Source organism: Camelina sativa, chromosome 15 (assembly GCF_030686135.1).
Source record: "Camelina sativa cultivar CO46 ecotype springtype chromosome 15, ASM3068613v1".
Lineage (NCBI taxonomy): Eukaryota > Viridiplantae > Streptophyta > Magnoliopsida > Brassicales > Brassicaceae > Camelina > Camelina sativa.
Window position 1 is genome coordinate 13,683,668 of NC_141894.1, and position 21,574 is coordinate 13,705,241.

Consider the following 21,574-nt stretch of genomic DNA (forward strand, 5'->3'; position numbering starts at 1 on the left):
TCACTATCTTGTTCTTATCTCCACCTTCTCTCTTTTTTGTTTGTTTTTGTTTTTTCATATATATGATTTTCATTACCTATTTATGTAATATCTTACTTTAAGTACTTATTTTAGCCTTTGTTTCAATCATCAGGTCTTCAAATCAACTGTCTAGGAGATAAAATGTTGTTTTCAAAGTTAATTTATCTCAAACAAAAAGAGTGAATCCAAAACTCCCTTTCTCTGATCCAAAATTCGAATATAAACGCTAGGATTTGAAATATCGACATGACTCGTTTAGATTCATGAAATCACGATTACTAAGAAATCTCCACACAAGAATCTGATCGTGGGGGCTTAAACGATTCAAACAAGAGAAACCCTAGTTAGCTGGATATGTCTCACTGTCTTTTCGTTGAAGCATTAATCATAACATAAGCTGTTCCAAAGGCAACGTAGGGACGGGCCAATACACTCGGACAGCAACATCGAACCAACTTCGAAGTATTGTCGAGAAATAATTATTTCTTTTTGAAAAATAGGAAACTTGTGGACAGCGTGTAAGTGGTCGTGGCACGAAATATAGCCGATCATGAATCTTGTGTTAGTTATCCTCTCAGTCAATTAATTCGATCTTGATATATATCTTTATGGGGTTTTTTGTTTCTTGATGAAGATGCATTGATTACTTTTCATGAGAGAGACACTATGTTTCTGACCGGTTCCGGTTCTGAAATCAGTTAAAATAATGGTGCCATAAATTAGTAAAATTCGTTTATTGTTTAAATACTCTGTTATAGGATTATGGGAATCTTGTTAGTGTCTCTTTACACAGACATTATAAATGATGTTGTTGTTGGAGAGGATAATTCTTAAAGAAAATAAAATCTAATGGTTCCCTAGGAGATCTTTCTTTTAGATTCAACTGTTAAGATATTTATATACTACAAGTGTATAGTTTTAACTTTTAACATTGTTAAATTAAGGGTATACATGAAAAATCAACAGGTAGGTCTAAAATATTCATCTAAATTTAATTTCGATTTTTTTGTTGTATGAAAAGAAAACGAAGAGCGTGGAAAGTGAACTGAAGATGGAGCAAGGAAACGAAGGAGAGTGGGGACTTGGAAGTGGTTGGGCAAACAAGAAACATGCAAGTGGTCTGATTCATTTATGATCTTGAAAACACACGCTTGCATCTCCTTCCTGTAATGTTCTCTCTTCTTTGTTTTGTGGCTAATATTACTAAAAAGTTCGTTGGATATTGTAGGCTGAAATCCTAGCCGATCTCAAGAATATGTAGAAATTAGAGTGATTTTGTTATTTATAGTGTCTAGTGGTAGAAAAGAGAGTCGAAAAATGAAAGTGAAGGAAATCAATCTATGGTTTAGATCAAACGATGATTCATAGTATTGGTTACCCGACTAATCCCGGGAACGTGAAAAAGCTCTTCGGTAAAGATTTTTCCGCAAATATACCACGGATAAAGCATTCGTACCAAATTTCAAGTGCCATATATTTAGGTGCTGACTGATTCTCCCGCTACCTCCCGCAAACGCAGCGTTTGCGGGTGGTAGCGGTTGCTAGCGATTGGAATCAATCATACAAATCGCTTCCAATTGCTTCTAATCGCTCACAACCGCTTCAAACCACTGAATTCCAGCAGCTGCTTCCCGCAAGTATTTGCGGTTGCGGGCGATTGCGGTTGAAACTTTAAAAAAAAAAAAAAAACTTAAACCAAATCAATGATAATGAATTCTTTTTTTTGTTATATTTTCTATCTAACCATTTTATTCATTTAAGATGGGAGAAAATAAAGTAAGGATACAATTGCAAAGATTATAAAATAAATAATTAGAAGAAAATAAGTTTCCAATTATCAATAACCCGGAAAACTTGATGTAAATTTAATGGTACATCGCACATAAGTTCAGAAAAAACTTAATAAATATAATATTTCATCAGAAGTTTAAGAAAATAAGATTATTTGGGAAAAGTATTAAAATAAATCACCAGTGACTCTTCTCAACTCTCACTTGATCATTCCTACCGATGCAACTACTGATCCACGATCTAAGAGAAAAGAAAAAAAAAATCTACGATCTAAAGCATATGTTTTATCATTCATCAAATTACTTGATTAAATTTTTGGTGAAAAGCCAAATGCATAAAGTAATAAGTATTTTAATATGAAATTTATTTGTTTTTTGAATAATTATTTTATTATTTTTAATAAATTTTAATTATAAATCGAGTTTAATAAAAAATTTGGTGTTTTTAAATATTTATATATTATATATTACATTTATTATGTCTATTCGCTATTGCACACGCTGGTCAACCAGTCGTAAAACTCCCGCAAACGCATCCATTTTAAAATGCTAAACCAGTAATTCAAAACGCTTAATAACGCTTGAAACCGCAACCATCCGCTTCCGCAATCTCCCGCAACCGCAACCGCAAACGCTGCGTTTGAACCAGTCAGGCCCTTAGTTAGAGTTGGCAAGATGTTTGCGATTGATTATGAAAAACCTAATCAAACCTTAAGTTAGAGAGCCAATTAAGATAATAATCCAAACAAAGAGTTAGGAATTAGTTTTCAAAATTTCCAAGTATTTGTGCCAAGTCTTAGATATAAAATTTTTGTTGAATGAATCATGACATTAACGTGAAATATTATCCCTTTTTTTCTTTACACCTTACGTGAAATATTATCCAAATAGCATAAATGCGTAGATGTAAAATAGGTGTGTGATGTGCATGCCATACATATATATCAAGTACACGCTCGTGTGACTCCCGACAAAACCTGGAATGTAGCAAATGTATATGGCCCAAACATCTAATATACGTGACGAGTAAGGCCAAAAGCCAACGCAGAGGAAAGAAAGCAAAATCAGACCAATTCATGTAACCCATACCGTACCTTAAACACATATGCACGTGTGATACTTTTGACCTTTTTTAAGAAAATACATTGTATCCTCGCAAAGTCGCAATAATGAAGTCTTGCCAAAATTTCATCAACGTTTATCTTTTTATATATATGTCGAAAAATATGTGTAATATGTTACTATTTCGAAAAATATCATATTTTACAGAAATAATTTGAAGTTTAGAAAACGCGTTTTTCTAAATAGAAAAAGAAGACAGATATATAAAAGTCTAAAAGTGTACAGCATAGACCATTAAAATGGTACTAAGACTACACGGTCCACACACGTTATACTCATTACTCTGCATAGTTCCTGCTTGGCCATAGCAAAGAAGGCGACCACAAAAAGCTTCGCTTGTATGGTAAAATACAATTTAACATGGTAACGTTACCAATGCCACTCGAAAATATAAAGCAAACCATAAAACTCGAAAAGTAAAGAGGTTCACGGTGATTAGCGTTAGTTTCTTTCAAATATTGAAGCCACAAAATGCAATAAATATTTAATAAAAGGGCATTAATATGTTCACCGTTCAAAGAATCCAAAGCTAACACTTTTTTTCAGTTTTGTTTTATGAAGTTATGACCCTGCCTTTCTGGCATTGACCACTAAAAGCTGAACTTACTTCAACTTATGAGGTGGACACCTTTGTGCATATTGAAACTGGGCTCAAGTTAACGTTGTTTTTATTCTCTTGTATGTATTAATGAAATTGGGCTTACATTAGCTTCAAGCGGTCCTGAGGTGTCAATAGTAGATAAATAGAGTTATGAACAAGGTGTGTTTTGTGTATGACCCGAATTATATAACACCGCAAAATACGTACAATGTCCTTAAATCCACAGCAGGGGATTGAAAGATTGCAATTTGCAACATTACGTTTTTTGAGATCCAAAGTAATCTAGAGATAATGGTTTGGGATTTTTGTTTTGATTTTTAAGCTAAAAAAACATTAAAAATGCTGAGAATTAAAGTGTAACTAGTAAATAAAGCAATAGACAGAAAAAAAATAAAGCAATAGACAGAATAGTTTATTTAGATTCCAGAGTAGTTTGGTTCATAGCTTGAGTCCTTCTGTCTTGGTCGGAATTCTCCGTTGAATGCTCGAAGGTCCAAATTGAGTCGTCATAACTTCACCTGATTTGTAAAATGGATAGCTCCTTCATCCAAACTCTGATGGACCGATTCTACTTTGAAATATGTTCTTGATAAAGTAAGAGTATATCCCAAATAATCGTTTGGATGGAAGAATTGATCTTTGACTTCGTTCGAGTTGAACAAGATTCAAGGATTTTTTTTGCATGGTCTCATGATCGTATCAAGTGATATCACTGATATGCATTTGTAATATATTAGTGCGGTGTGATAAACTGATACACAAATTATTTTTAATAGTAATAAGCATGAAAGAGTTATGATTAAATTAAGTAGATTATGTTATGACAACAACACTATATAAATCATTAAATCTAAATCACTTATATTTGATAGGCCTGCTTACAGATTGTCACTGTCTACCGACATTAGGAATTGTATTACACAATTATTACATTTAACAGTAGGAGTAGCTTTGTTTCAAAAAAAAAAAAAAAAACAGTAGGAGTAGCTAGCTACACTCGCAACATTACAATTATAATTACTAAAATAAATATTTCCATTTACATATAATTATCATATACATATATATATATATATATATATATCAAGATTCATAATTTCTAAATTACCCATCTATACATGTATGTGAGCACAATCATTAGTTAGTATACAAATATAAGAAATAACCAATGAGATTCAAAAATAAATTTGTCTTTTTCATTTATACCTTTATAAAATAGTTAATGTACTATGTGGATGACTTAAAAAAAAGAGAGACATTTTCTGCTCTTTTACGATATCAGAAAGATAAAAAGATGTCAAAATCAGATCCAAACTATATAACCTTGACGATGTCAATGCGTATTCACACTAACACTAGGAGTAGCTTCACTCTCAAGAATACATTTCTTTAATCAGGCAATTCAGTCTATGTTTAACCATTTACTTATAATTGAGAGGCTTTATTAAAACTAAAAATGATAGTAATACAGACTCATATTACTATTCATTATTTCTACTGTTATAATAATTACAATATTATAGTTCTACATTTTTGGTTCTTACACATGCTCTAATTAAAGACGTTAATTAGATAAAATTTTAGAAAGATGATATAGCCGCTGAATTAACTAGGACATTGCGATATTTTAAAGCTTCGTTTATGAGATTCAAAAAATCTTTACGTTCGAGTTGGCATTTCACATGGATCATGTAAATACACAAAGATCGATCATATGATCTCGAAAATTGAAAATTATATATGTGCACTCGATGACAAGAAACCATGAAGGGGACATTGCTTTTTAAGTCAAAAGCTATTTGACAAAAGATCGAGGCGATTTACTATAGAATATTGTTTCTACCGAGATTGATCGTATCAACCGCTAAAATTTATCAAAAAAAAAATGTAAGGAACCAAATATTATATCGAATTGCTCACTGTATAACAAGATAACAAGATAACAACAATTTGCATTCGCATCCTTAAAGAGTGCACATAACCGCTTATAAACTCTAAGAATCGAAGGTAGGTATTGTACACGTACATCTAATACTTACAAGCTCATAATAGAGAAATAAATCTAAGTAAACATATTCATTATTTCTTAGCTGATGAATATAAGAGGTGTTACGAACTTAAAACTAACTGAACTTATCGTAGCATTATTTCTTACATGATGAAGATTTTTATTTACATAGGAGATAAAAAATAAAACATGTACTAGAAAATTGAGGATTGGGTTGGTGGAGTGGTATAAAGAAATGGTTAATGGGTGAGGGATGTTGACAAGGCAAAGACAAGAGCCTGATTTGATGGGGTTTGGTATGTTTCTTTCGACGTGACTTGTCTCTCCCTCTTCATCACTCACTCTCATTTCCTAAGAGATTAAAGGACTCTTCAAGTCCAAGTGTTGAAGTGTATATTCAGTAGCGAATTTCAAATATTTCAACTAGGTTTGTGCATTTGACCACAGTTTATATCTTAATGAATTGTACAAGGGGTTTTTTTTTTTTTGTTAAAAGTTGTACAAGTGTTACTACCGTGGTTTAAGCGGAATTTAACTTGTCAATATTTTTGTAAGAGTTATAAATGATTAGAGAAACTAGGCTTACACATTTGGGAGATAGGATCAAGAAAGATCGGAGAAAGATCAAAAGTGGGTAGCTAGTTTAAATAATTAGGTAAAATTAGTTTTGAATATGATTATTTTAGATAATATCAGATACATTTGAGTATTTTTATATAATTTTGGTAATTTTCAGATGTTTAATTATATATGAATGTAATACTGATATTCGTCGTACTCATATCAAAACCATTTTCCGTACAATATAAGAAACTGAACAAAACAAACATCTACTATATTGTAGGGTCGGCTTAAAGACTAGGTACTTTGAATGTGTATTTTAGATTTTTTTGTCCATCAATATTACTTTGAATATTTATTCTATTTCATCTTTTTTTTTCGTTTCAGTGAATGGACAATGTTCGATCCATAACCAATTCTTATAACGCGGGGTGACGCGATTTAGTGAAGTCGAACTCTAATGAGATAAATCGCAAAGATGGTGCTATAACCATTTGACTAAAGACACTTCCGAATCTTTTTCATCTTTTTTTTACTGGAAAATTTCAGCTCCTCACTTTTGATATTTTACAGTATTGTATATTAAATTTTGTATACTGAGTTCTTATACTTCCAAAATGTTAAATTAATTGTAAAATATGTGCTTCCAAAATTCAGGCCACATTAACACAAGTTTTATAGTTCCAAAAAACTACAATAACTCATTGAATTTTTTATTTTTTTTTGACTAAAGATGATATCTCGACTGGAAAAAATGTTTTAGACGAATCCAAAAGGTCATAGGATCTAATAATGGTAGCTGATATGGATAAATTATTAAAAACTGAGAAACTGTTCTAACTGGGCAACTATAAAACTTTTTCTTAAACACATGTCACATGGCTAATACTAGTTGATTTGTTTTTTCCTGTTTTAATCTTTAAATAATAATCATATTATATTAAAATTATTAAAATGATATATATTGAGAAATTCATCTGATTTTAACCGGTGGACATGTCCTAAAAGCATGTTTATCGGTCATCTTTGGATGGGGATCAAACTAATAAAAAACCAAAAAAGTAATAAATATGTGATGAAAGAGAAAAATATTAGATCTCTGTAGAGACTTTTAAAGACACCCTCAAATCTTATTTTTGATAAATATCATATCTTGATTGGTTGATTTTCAAAAAACAAATAAAATTTAAATTAAATGATATTATGTTATTAAAATATTATTTTATAATTTATTTTCAGGGAATAACCGATAAACATGCTCTAAGGAAATTGATGAATATCGGCTAAAGTAATAGACTAAAGCAATAGGTATATATTACTTATTTATTAGTTTAGTAATTCTTAATTAAAAATTAATAATGCTTTTCTAATTTTTATTTTAAAAAGACAAAGTATAAAATAAATAAAATCGTGAAAATAATTGTTAGGAAAAAGATCATGGTTTTAGCTTATACTGTTGGATGTTTATCCCTAACTAGACTTAGGTCTTGATTGGTAATGTATATAAGTGAGCATATAGATTTTAGAAAGCCAATCACGTTTTGTTTAGAAAGCATAAAGGGAGCATAAACTGTGATTGGGCCATTTGTGTTTCAAGTGTTTCTATTCTTTTGGTATCTAATGATTAACTAAAAAACAATTAGACAAAATTGACTCGTATCTTACTATATTTACAAACTCAAACAATTTAATAATTTATCAGTATGCAAATAAATATTTTCACTAATCCATGTTTTCTGTCGAATTAAGGTACGTTCATGTGGCTTTACATGATTGGAAGTTTAAGGAATAAATTTTCTTAAATTATGTATATCTAATTAATATGGAATATTTATGATCAATTGATAATTTCATGAGTATCATGGATATTGAGGAATATGTTCATCACTTCACAGTTCAGAGTAAGATGGTCAAAAAAAATAATATTATTATCAGTGTAATTATTTACGATAACTCGTACAGTATTATTGTAACTATTTTACAGAATGTTGACATCAAAATTGTGGGATATTTATATAATTAAAATGGTTTTTTTTTCAGACATGCATGTACTGAATGTACATATGCCTTTTTATATGGTCAAACAGTTTCTGAAATATACAGGTTTACTAGTTCCCTAAGTCGGGTTTCATGCTGACATTTATAATAAATGAACTAACTCTGTAATTCTCTTCTGAAACTTTTTTATTTTTTAAATCCATAATGTCCAAACTATTTCAAGTAGCTAAAAACTAGACATATGTAATGGTAGAGACTTAGAGTGTTTGACAAAAAAAAAAATGGTAATGGTAGAGTAGTAGTACATTGCTCTGAGATTCTTCATGGAGTTCTGGTCAAGTTTTCTATGAGTGATACAATTAGCCAAAAGTCAGATCTAGTGAAGTGCATAATACTTTTTGCTTTGTTTGATTGATTATATAAATGGGAATCGATGGTAAGTCCAAATATGGGATATTCGAAAGAAACCAACAAATTTTACGTAAAAAAAAAAAGTTGTGGTGGTGCAATAATTAAGAGCGCTTTGGTGCCATGTTCGGTTGGCCACTTTGATATTGATATGGTTTGTATTTTTTAGTTAATTAGTTTAGATTTCAAATCAAAACACTTGATTACAAGAATGCATAACACTCTAAATCACTAGGTAGCTAAAACACATGTCAATCTTGCCGGTTGAACCGGATAAAAAATCAGTGGTAGACTTTCAATCCATAAGATTACGGCCACTCGTGAAAGAAGATTACTAATATACGACGGTAAATGTTTCTTTGGCGAGTTACAACTATTCACGAAAAGATGTTTCGTCTAATTAATTTCATGGTGGTTAGAAGAATTCGCAATGTTATCATTCACCAAAAAAAATAGGCGTTTTTTCATAACTATTATCTTTTTCCAGAAAAAAACTATTTTTCTATAAAATGTTATCATTTATTAATTAATAGTTTAATACTATAAAAGTTACAATTGTCTATTCCACTTTCTTTTTTTTTTTTTTTTTGAACAAAACAAGCTTTCATTAAAACTTAAAGCCTCAAAAGAGGGATGTTCTTACAAATTAGAATCAAAAGGTTACAAGAAAAGCAAAGATAGAGACTACATGAGTCTTCCAACAAGATGCACAATTTTGGGGAGTTTGCAAAGGGTGAAAGGTCTTTTGGAGTCTTGCAGGATTCAAGCTTGAGGGCAAACTTCAGGGAATCCCTAACCAGTAACTGGTTAATATTCGCTCTTACGATATACGCAGGGGAGCTTTTAAAGGGGTGCTCCATAGAGGAGACTGAGGGGTGAGGTGATTGTCGAGTGGTCCTGGTGATTGAAGAAGGTGCAACTGGGAGAGGCGGTAACAGGGCCATGGGGTCAAAAGGTTCAAGCGTGGGATACAGGCAAGCTGTCGGATCGGATTCATAAGTGTATCCAAATAAGGCAAACGTCCGGACAGGGTTAAAGGATTGACCTCGACATATTATTCTAAGAAGCAGCTTTGGAGACATCGATGTTCTGCTACCGAGATTAACTCGTCTTGACCAAGCAGAGATAACAGATGTAACCATAGATATGCCAACTAGTTCTTGATTTGAATCAGGTGTCGGGTGAGGTGGAGAAGGGCAGATGGTGAAAGCAAGGTAACCCCACCATCTTAACGGTGGGCTCATAATGCCAAGTTTCACCAAGCAAACTCTCTCGAAGAGATAATCCCTGGGAGATCCATATATAGCGGTTTCCAAATAACTCTCATACCAAACTACCAAAGATGATGGCTTAAGGATCAGAAATAGACTTTGAACTGGTGATACCATTGAGCACATCAAACGTTGAAAGGAGAGGGAGAGAGTGGAGTTAATATCAGACCTGGACTCACACTGAACTCGACACAAAAGGGGTTCAAGTAAATTGTAAGAATCTAATGTTCTGCTCCCGAGGGAGTCTCGGCTTGACCAAGCAGTTAACATCGAGTCTAAACAAATTGACCTTGAAATAATGCGATTAAAGCCGGGTCGGGGAAGGTTCCAGTGTAGGGATGATTCATAGTCTAATGAGGCAAGACTATCTATTCCGCTTTCAAAATCTAAGTTTCTATAATATGTTTATGCTCACGTGTAACTCTAAATGCTGTAAGATAGATTTTCATCGAGCTTCTCCCAACTCCCAAGAACTATCCTCACTTCTCGTCAGCCATGATGCAAATGGCCCTTGAATTCATTTTTTTTTGTGTGTTGGGAAGAAGAAGATTGAAGTTACTCTTCACTCAGTGTCCTCACTTAGAACATGAACCTAGACCAACAAATAGATTCTCCGTTTATATACCACAAATGTCTACTCTTTTATTATGAGTCTGTTATTATTATTATTATTTTTTTATTTTTTTTCCATTTGTTTAGTAGTAGCCTGTATTATCTATTCATTACGTTTAACTAAGACACATTTAATAACCAAGATGGTACAGAAAAAACGGGAGACCATATGCAATTAAATTAATATATATGACTGGTATTGCTCGACACAAACTAATTATAATGTTGACCAATTTGATTAACGGAATTTCACCGCCCAATTCCACTTGCTTTGTATGCGATGAACAGTTGACCAGAGGAGACAATATGTAACAAATAGGCTATTAACAAATCTCACAAAGGAGTAATTAATACAACTCATACATAGACACGTTGAGAGAACTTATTCTTTTCTTCTTTTACAAACAATCTGAATTCGTTTCATACTTTATATAGTAGCTGGTAGTATTATAAACTACCTAGCTACAGTTATATGTGCTCAAGCTAGCTAGCTTTATATTTTCTCTGCTAGTATTAGTGATAGGAGGATGTTTTTGAAAACTAAAGTGGACTGATACTACAAATGCGAAAACACTAAACTTACACAGAATGATATATAGTATTGTAGTTTCGTGTATTTTCAAAGTGAAAATGCTGAACACACTTGAACAAAACACTATTTTTTATTTAATGCTATTAAGTCATTAAGAAAAATATGTAACTAAGTCAGTGACCCCATATTGGATTCGTCGAATAGTTGATACGAAAAAGCACACTGTACATAAATTTTGGTAAGATGTGAGATACATGTATCTCTCCATATTTCTTCACATCTCTTTAATTTCTTCAAAGTAGTAAGTCTTATATGTGCCATATTTCTGTTATCCTACATCCTACTAAAATCTATACACAATAGATCCTGATCAATATGTGACCTTCCTCATAATTAAAACATAATTTCCCGGTCACTAATCAAAAACTTTCTAGCTGGATGATTAACTAAACAAAATTATCTTAACTTAAATTTGTAGTAACAGAGAATAAGTGATTAACTAATATCTAATCAAGCCCACGTGTCATAAACCCCACATATGAAGAAAGAAAAAAGAGCAAAGGACATGCACATGCAATTACACGAATACATACACCCCACCACCATCCTCTCTCCCTTATATTATTATTGCCCCTTCCCTCTCCTTTCTTCTTCCCTCTTACCTCTTCAGAGAGAGAAACAATACATTTCTAATCCACTACAAGTAATTAATATGATCGGACAACTTATGAACCTCAAGGCGACGGAGCTCTGTCTCGGCCTCCCCGGTGGCGCTGAAGCCGTTGAGAGTCCTGCAAAATCGGCGGTGGGAAGCAAGAGAGGCTTCTCCGAGACCGTTGATCTCATGCTCAATCTTCAATCTAACAAAGAAGGCTCCGTTGATCTAAACAACGTCGCCGCATCTACCAAGGAGAAGACTCTCCTTAAAGACCCTGCCAAGCCCCCTGCTAAGTAAGTTACATATATACATGTTTATTTATATATTTATTTTTTCTTGGACTACGTATCAACAATTTGATCCACACATGTATAAAACATATAGTTATATCTCCTCCAAAATTACAAATATTGTGAGGGGCAAACTATAAACATACGAACAAAATACAAATTCTTGAATGTTAAATATTACATATATACTTTCCATATGCATAATCCTTTTTTGTTTGGGGTTAAACTATATGTAAAACTTTGATATAAATTTGTTTTCTAACAATATTATACCAAGAATATAATATAATAATAATTAAAGTGTGGTTGATGCTTAAACACCAATATATACATGCGTACAAGCAAACATGAAATAATACATGTTACAATCAAGCCAATATGGTCCATAATGCAAGGTAACTAATAATTACATCGGTTGATTTACACATTTATAAATAATGTTGTTGTCTGTAGAGCACAAGTGGTGGGATGGCCACCTGTGAGGAACTACAGGAAGAACATAATGACGCAGCAGAAAGCCAGCGGCACGGAAGAGGCCAGCAGCGAGAAGGCCGGCAGCGGCAGTGGAGGAGCGGCTGGAGCCGGCTTGGTGAAGGTGTCCATGGACGGTGCTCCATATCTCAGGAAAGTTGACCTCAAGATGTACAAAAGCTACCAGGATCTCTCTGATGCCTTGGCCAAAATGTTCAGTTCCTTCACTATGGGTACGTGTTAGAAATTTCATATCGAAAAGTATGGAAAAACTAAATTGGTATATAACAAATATATTATTTACTATATCTATTCATATATACAAACTCATGACGCTGACCAAGATAGAACGACACATTCGCATCTTATACATATGAACAAGATGTAATCAAGCTAAATGTGTACGACTTAACTATGTAGTATATACGAATAATGACATTATAAGCACATAAATTTATATGATTTTTGAATGTCTTGAATAATTTCAAGGAAACTATGGAGCACAAGGAATGATAGATTTCATGAACGAGAGCAAGCTTATGAATCTCCTCAATAGTTCTGAGTATGTTCCAAGCTACGAGGACAAAGATGGTGATTGGATGCTCGTCGGCGATGTCCCATGGGAGTGAGTCAAACTTAATCACTAACGTTCCATATTTTTTAACTTATAACTTGACTCATTAACCACATTTCCTAAATTGGTAGAGACACAGCCAAAGATACTCAACATCCATGTTTGATAAATAAGTACAACCATGCATTGGTTGGCTAGAGACAAGAGGATCTTTCAAATTATACAATAGTATCAATAAGTTTAGAGCTCATTCGTAGCTGGCACAACAACTTCTTCTCACCACTTATTGCTTAAAACCTATAGAATAAGCTTTTAATGTTAACGACTCCTATACTAATGTTCTAACCGTAAACTTGAATATCTATTTCAGAATGTTTGTCGAGTCTTGCAAACGTTTGCGCATTATGAAGGGATCTGAAGCAATTGGACTTGGTGCATTCCTAACTCTTTAATTTTTATTTCATTTTTTTCCTTTCTGTTTAAATAAATGTTAATTATGTTATCTTGGCTTTGGTATAGCTCCGAGAGCAATGGAGAAGTACTGCAAGAACAGATCTTAAAGTCAAAAAAAAAAAAAAAAAAAAAAAAGAACTATCAATGATCAACAATATGACGGGTTCTTGATTTTATATGTATTTTTTATATGATTTTATGTGGTTTTCTCCTATATATATGTGTGTTGTAATTTTAAATACTTGATGGGTATATAGGGCAATAGTATTTTTTTACCAGTAAGATGTGGACAAATTTGTAATGTGACCAAAAGAGAGGAAACTTCAAAATCTCTGTGTTTGTGTCATATTTATTGCCCAACATGTGTCTGTCGGTTTGATGATCAATCACAACTTGATATATATGCATATATAAATTATGTGTATGTACATGTACATGTGTTTTGATCCCTACTATGCTTCTTGTCGTTTCTTGTGTGGGTTATTATAGTTTTTTTTCGCAAAATGAATAATTACTTGTTATGTTAATGATATCTTAGCTTTTATTTCGTTCTTTCTAAAAATAAAACTTGATTATCAATATGTTAAATCTGCTGTGATTCATCATAATATTTGTGACAAATTTGCAATGAATTTTTGATGCGAAAGCTATAGTGGAGATGATTTGTGTGTGTGTGTGTGTGTGTGTGTGTGTAGCAATTATTGAATTTATAGTTTGCAATGTTAACTAACCGTACGTGTAAAATGACTGTCTGGTATTGGAGGTAGTCGCAAAAAATGTAACGGGAGATATGTGGATACATTGTTCTTTCAAGCCTACTAATTACAATATTGTATTAAACAAGACTAACAAGTCACATACTCGTATTACTTTTTTTTTTGGTTTAAATGTTACACATATCCGTAGTATTGGTAAACTTATTGTTAACATGAGAAGTGTTAGTTTGGTTTTAAGAATCCAACTACGTATTGACACTTACTCGAATTCTTTAATCAATCAACATATCCACAAACAAAAAGTAGAAATTAAAGTTGGTTTGTTGTCATTTCGTCATAAATTGAAATCCTAATTTTTTCGGACATGTGGTCCGTAATCTGTCATATTATAAACTAACTGATGATTATACATGTGTGGCAGATTTACAAGATTAATTAAGCCATCTCTCCAAAAATATTTTGTTTTCTTAGTTTCAATCCATGTAAAAGATATTCATTAATTATAACAACTTTTTGTATAATTAATTTATTATACACTCCCACAAGAGGATATAAACTTAGTCCAACAGTTTTAATATTCGAATATTTTCGTTCATATTTACAATTTGTTGACTTACGAGTTATTATGGTTCTTATTGGTTGATAAATCATTCATATTATAGACTACTTTAATAATCTCATCTAAATTATGTAAGTCGTTGATGCTTCCAATTAGTTCCAAATAGTATAATTTGACCTCTTTTTGCGCTCTAATTTTGTGGGAGGAATTTATTAAATTCAGGGCCCATGAGAGGGAACAAGAGCATGTGGATGTTCATGGGTCTTTTAATTCATATGGCCATTATGTTATTGTAATTTGTACCCTATTTTCCCGATCACGAGAAGAAAGTTTCATCCTATTTTATAATTTGTCTCAATGTTTGTGTCATATTCAAAATTTCATTATACTCGCATAAATATAGATATAGTATATGCCCGATCATTTTATCGGAAAAAATAACCAAACCAAGGTCAAACGTGCAATATGATAATGACTTTGAACCCCAAAAAAAAAAAAAGCAATGCGCAATCTTATGGGTCCTAATTAAGTAATTTTTATACACCAACAATATATGACAATTTAATTCTTCTTATGTATAGTAACTATACTACTCCTATCATAAATTTTGATTTGGAATTATAAGCTTAGAGCCATATATTAATTCAGCTAGGCCAGGTCCATTGAAAATTCAGGCATATTACAAATGAAGTCGAGTAATGTAGAGTTTAAGGGTAAGGTTTATTGGTAGTACCAAGCTCGATCACATAAATCTATTTTAAATTCTAGCTATATATGTAAACAAAATAATGAGTGCCATGGGATCACTAAATACGAAATTCATGAGTTTTGATGATTGCAATACCCAAACTTTTTTCTTGGATCTGATGCAACGATAGAACTTTAATTTCTTTTAAAATTAGCCAAGTGACGAAAAATTGCTAAAGTGTCTAGGGCCATGCATGCATGCGTTTGCAAATTCTAGGTTAAAAACTCAAATCTAATAAATTTAATATAGAGCTATACTAGTATCTTATTAATTTAATATCCAAAACAATGTTGAATGCAAATGTATAATATAGAAAAAAAAAAAAGATCCAAACAACACAAACAATAAATATTCAAATGACATGGAGATATACGCGTGTTAAGTTTTGAAAAAGCATTTAGGAAACTACAATAGCATGCCGATTTGTTTACTTAATTAAAACCACATATTTCTACAAGACTAAAAAAACAAATGGGTGAGAAAATTTAAACGATGATTTTGGGACTCTTTACTTGCATGCATTTCTCCATGACTCTAAAGTTGTTGAGTTCAAGATAAGCAGCATAGTAACAATCACATTAGATGTTCTCTTAAGAGACTTTAGAGTTTAGAGTGGCCATGTTGTAATTCAAAATTTGGTACATTACACTTTACAAATTGCAAACTTGTACAAAAAGCCTCATGAGCCCATTTAATGGAAAAGCCTAGATTGATATCTTTCAGAGGATCGTTCAATACTTTCTCTTTCCGTGAAGACCACTTTCCGTGAAGACCCAAAATCATGGTCTTTCTAGTATTTTTACTCCTACGAAAATAAAACTAATGTTAATAAAAAAACGCCACAAAATATTAAAATAAGAAAATTGTTTTTTATTATTATTATTTTTTTAAAAATCTACAAGGAAATATTTAGTACGTTGTACTCCCTCTCTCTCTAATAGATTTGATGTTTTAACATTTTCATACATATTAAGAAAAGTTAAACTTTTTATTTCTAAACTAGTTTATAATTATTTTCTGGTAGAAAGAGAAAATATAAACCACTAAATAATATGCCACATGGAAAAAGTATATAGTAGAAAACTTATTTAAAATTTTTAATCTACAAAATCAATCTTTTAGGAACACAATTTTTTTCTAAATCATCAATTTATTAGAGACAAAGGAAGTACAATAGATTAGATTTTAGACTTGCATGACATCTAATCAAAACACTTCACAAAAAGGATTAAGAAATATTTTCACGTAGTTTTTCTTTATATACCAATTAATGTGAATTTAGACAAGGCTAATGTAAAATTTATGAATATCTAATCAATAACTTCATAAAGGAGATTTATAAATGTTTTCTAAGAGATATTGTTCTTCTAATATAATAATATACATTCAGAAACACTATATTTAGCAGTTGAAAAAAAAAACACACACACACACAAAATTTAGCTTAGAACACTTAATTTTTTCAGACTTTCTAAAACTATTCGTTGTAAATTGTAACGATAGAATTTTTGAACGTTCTCTCTAACTCACCAAATAATATATGGGATAACATTTACATAAATAACATCATTTAAGAATAAATATATAGATATATATACATAATTTAATGGTATATCTAGCATATATAATGCACAAATTTGGTGTGACGCAAGATGAAATTCAATGTATATACATAGATTTATAAGAAAGTTTTGAAATTTTGACACATATTTTATCTGCAAATATTTTCACAATATTAAACAAAAACATACATAAAAAAATTGATGAATATTTACTATTTAGAGATTTTAAGTCAGAGATACACATTTATTTCAATTTTAATTTAAGTTTTAAAATGTTCAATTTTCATATGGTGAATACGTAATTGCTAATGGAAACAAAGGTGTGGTTTCCTTACAAAAATATTTATGGCAAAATATTAGGACTACAAGTTAATTAATAAATAGAAATTAAAGAGCTTGAATAATAAATATACAAAAATATATGTACAAATTTAAAACTCTATATTTTGAATAAATTTGCAGTAAGCTTCTGAGTATAAATAAAACCCAATGCATCATGCAATTATCATGCATATATATATATATATATATATATATATACTTATGGATGTTTAACTTTTCATGTTGAGCTCTAATTATAACAAACCAAAACCTCCTGAAATATTTTTAATTATTATTATATTACATCATAAACAGTGGTCTTATAGCCACAAGACAAATTAGTGAAATTTATCTTTAATTGTCAAATAAAATATGTGGTAATTTTTTAAAGCTAGCATCATTTAAAAAAAATATAATTTAACTATATTATCTGGCATAATACACAAGATTAGTATGGTCCAAAAAATTAAATATATATACATATTACTATTTAGAAAAATTCATAATTTTGACACGTACGGTAAAATGTGTATATTTTTCTCTATTTTGAACAAAACATACAGAAAAATTACAAAATGCAGAGAATTTAGGTCAAAGATACACATTTAATTAAAAATGAGTAAAAGTGGTAAGAAATCTAAATTATCATTTGGCTAATACGTAATTACTGACATAGAAAAATGTAATTTCTTTAAAAATTAGCAATGCTATATATTAGAATATAAGTTGACAAAAATAAGAAAATAAAAAAGTAGACAGCTTAAAAAATGAATATATATATATATATATATATATATATAATTTAAAAATATTAGCTGGCTTGATACAGAAGATTACTGTGGTCCAAAAAATTTTTAATATGTATTTAAATATTTATAAAACTTTTTGGAAAGATTTGGAACTTTTGACACGTAATATACATGCGGATATATTTCTCTATATTGAACAAACATGCACAGAAAATTACAAAATTTCGAGATACACATTTAATTTAGTTTTAGTAAAAGTGGTAAAAAATCCAAATTTTCATTTGGTGAATACGTAATTGCTGACGTAAAAATAATTTATGTAATTTCTTTACAATAAAGCTAAAATATTAGGATATAAGTTAGCAAAAAAAAAATTAGAGAGCTTGAAATGTAAATTATTTTATGAACAAATTTATAGCTCTATACTTTGCTTTACAATAAGCTTTTGAAGTATATATTAAACCTAATGCATCACTCAAATAATCCATTGGCAAAAGAATCTTTTTTTTTTTGAGCCACTTAAGATTATCTTGTTTTTTTCACTTTGAGCTCTCTTTTTATATACATTCACAAAACAAACCCTATTGAAAAAACATAAAACTCGAAACCTCTCTTTCTTACACAATCTTTTTTCCTCTGAGAGACAAAAATCCAAAAAAAAATCAACAATCTTCCAATTTCAGCTGTAAAGTTTTGTTTTTTCTTCATAGAAAATGCACCATGCTGCAGCGTTACGTGAACGATATATATAGCTAATCTGTTATAAATCTCAACGGAGATTTGTGAGAAGTTTTTTTGGATTGGCAGAGAAGAAGATGCCAACAGTACGAGTGAAGAAGAAGGACGTTGCTCGATGCTTAACATGTCCTCTCTGCACCAAACGCTTCGTTTGTGCCACCACCATCATCGAGTGCCTCCACACCTGTCAGTATAGATGACTCTTCGATTTAATTTTTATTTTTCTTGAATTTTGTGTGATTTTATGGGTTATATCGACTGGATTTGATTTGGTTATGTCATATGTAGGTTAGAAATATTTTCAGATTGTTTCTGAAACTTTGATACCAATTTTTAAGTTCATCTTTAATTTGGTGAGTAGTGTTGGTTTGTTTAGCTTCCTTACTATGTTGTATTTTAACATGTATATAGCTGTGTAAGTTTTAGGATTAAGCTAAGTACTGTTTTGCAGATGAGGGTTTACTTTTACAAGTGGATGGTTCAGTTTCAGTTTATGTCTTTGTGATTTCAAGCTAGTTTGTCTATAGTTTTGTTGTATTTTGGTTTGAGTGTTGATAACTTTGATTCTTTTTGTACATTAGTATATTCTTTGGCTTGTTATGGTTTCATATATATCTGAGGCTTTAAGTAAGATGTAATTAGGACTTATACAATTTGTGGCAACAGTTTGCTGGGACTGCATACATGACAAGTTAACAACACAGAAACTGAGAGCTTGTTGTCCAGTCTGCAATGTTGATCTTGGTGGTTTGCCTCTCGAGAAACTCAGGTATAGTCTCTTTTTTCCATATTCTTCATATCATATACATGTAATTTATTTTTAAGATGTGACTTTGGTGTTCTGGTCTTATTCTGGCTTGCTTACTTCTTAGAATCTGCATCAATCGATAACAGGTGTATAACAATTATGTGATTTTGAGCTATCTATGTGAGTGCAGGAAGGATTACGGGTGGATAGAATTGAGGCAAAAAATCTTCCCACTAAAGACAAAAGATGTAAAGGCAGAACCTAAAACTGTAGCAACCTCTTTGAAATCTTCCAAGAAGAAGAAAAAGCCTCTAACTACACCCCTGGACTCTTCATCTAGAGTACCATTCTCACCTGCTGCTCCATTGGAACCCAATGTGGTTATGGAGGAGAATCACAGAAATGTAGTGCTAGGTCTTATTTGTCCGAGCTCGGAGAAACCGATAATCACGTTTAAGAAACGTGGAAGGAAAGCTTCAGTTCCTAAGAAGAAGGATTCTGGAATGGTATCTGAACAGACTAATGTTAAGAAGCTCCAGCCATTTGATCTCAACAACGAACCAGATAACGGACTGGTCAGTATATAATCTATGTATAGTTCTTTTTTTTTTTTTTTTTTTTTAATCTTTGTTTTTAAGTATCTGTTTGCAACTAATGTTTACTGGCTGAATTGATTCATGTACAGGACGAAGCTGAAGCATCAAGATCTCAAGATTGCATACCGAACATCAACGATACTGTCGTGCCACTAAACATGAACGATGCTGCTTCTGTGATTGTTGAACTAGCGAATGGTGTTGACTGTGTTGTGAATAGGGAAACAAAGGAAGTACCAGTCCAAGAGAATCATCAAAACACTATCCTTATCAGGGATACAGAGGAGGTATCTGGTCAGAAAGTGATGAACAATGGTAGAGGAAAACAAGGATGTGGTCGCTCTAGGTCAAGGAAGGAAAAGGGTAAGCAACCGGTGGGAAATGGTTATGGGCCGAGACTGAGACCCCGAAAGGATGGGAGGACGGTTCCTCCAGCAGCTGTTAGTAAAGCAGAAGTTGCCATTCCCGTGGAAGCGGAAAAGGAAGTTGAAGGACGTGACAATCCAGTTTTCAAACCAGTTTGGTTTAAACTAGTGGCTTCAACGACTCAGTAAAGCTTCTTCTTTGTTTTCATATCTTTAACCTATATATGATATAATCTGATTATATTTGAAGCGTTTACGAATCTTTTTGATTTGTTCGTTTTACAGAAACAATGAAATGCTACTTCCAGATATCAAATCTCCCTACATACGTGTAAAGTAAGTACTAAGTTTCTACTATAATCTCATTTCGTTTTCTGTGTATGTGTGTGTAGGTTGAATGTGTGGTATATATTGATTTGTTTTTTATATTCACAGAAATGGAAACATGACTGTCTCAAATGTCAAGAAGTATCTAATGGTTAAGATTGGTGGTGTCTTTGAAAACGAAGACGAGGTAACTAATATTTTCTCTATCTTTGTCTCTCTCCTCTCTTATCTAATGCTTAATTAATATTCTGACCTCTTTTTGTAGGTGGAGATATGGCTAGGGCATGAGCCACTGTCTGCGTCACTGACACTACAAAACGTGATTGATTGGTGGGTCCAAACAACTCCATTGCCTGAGCGTCAAAGCGCAATGGTTGGAGACTCAGCCGATGATTTCGTCATGGTTCTTCATTACAGTTTCAAATCTGAGTTCTCTGCCTCCGGTTCTGGATCTGGCTCTGGCTCTGAATAATTCTTCTCAGAACATCAAACTTTCTCTTCTTCTTTCGAAACTCATTTGTGCAAGAAAGCATGAATAAGTTCCTTTTTAAAAGAGTTGCTATAAGTTGATGGAAAAAAAAAAAAAAAAAGAGTTGCTAAGTTTAGTATCTTTCTTTATTTAATCATTGCTGAGACCTAAGGGCATATGCATCGGTGAAGGACAATATTTGGTCCTTCAATTATTTTAATTTTATTTTGAGAATTTCTTAAGTATGGTATGAGCATTGGTGTCCTTCACAATTGGTCCCCTGGAAAAAATAATATTATTTTTAAT

At 31.7% G+C, this 21,574-nt stretch overlaps 2 protein-coding genes across 2 annotated transcripts; both read left to right on the forward strand.

Moving 5' to 3' along the window:
- The first annotated feature begins 11,487 nt into the window (after positions 1-11,487).
- On the forward strand, positions 11,488-13,508 carry LOC104746779 (auxin-responsive protein IAA7). Its single transcript, XM_010468302.3, has 5 exons — positions 11,488-11,875; positions 12,326-12,576; positions 12,833-12,968; positions 13,288-13,349; positions 13,437-13,508. Exons 1-5 carry the CDS (start codon positions 11,490-11,492, stop codon positions 13,475-13,477), a joined length of 876 nt encoding a protein of 291 aa, XP_010466604.2. The 5' UTR covers positions 11,488-11,489; the 3' UTR covers positions 13,478-13,508.
- A 5,104-nt stretch (positions 13,509-18,612) lies between these two features.
- LOC104746780 (putative E3 ubiquitin protein ligase DRIPH) lies at positions 18,613-21,510 on the forward strand. The gene is made up of 7 exons (XM_010468303.3): positions 18,613-18,949; positions 19,430-19,532; positions 19,702-20,086; positions 20,197-20,657; positions 20,758-20,808; positions 20,908-20,986; positions 21,065-21,510. The coding sequence occupies exons 1-7, from the start codon at positions 18,841-18,843 to the stop codon at positions 21,269-21,271; spliced, it is 1,395 nt and encodes a 464-aa protein (XP_010466605.2). The 5' UTR covers positions 18,613-18,840; the 3' UTR covers positions 21,272-21,510.
- The last annotated feature ends 64 nt before the right edge of the window (positions 21,511-21,574 follow it).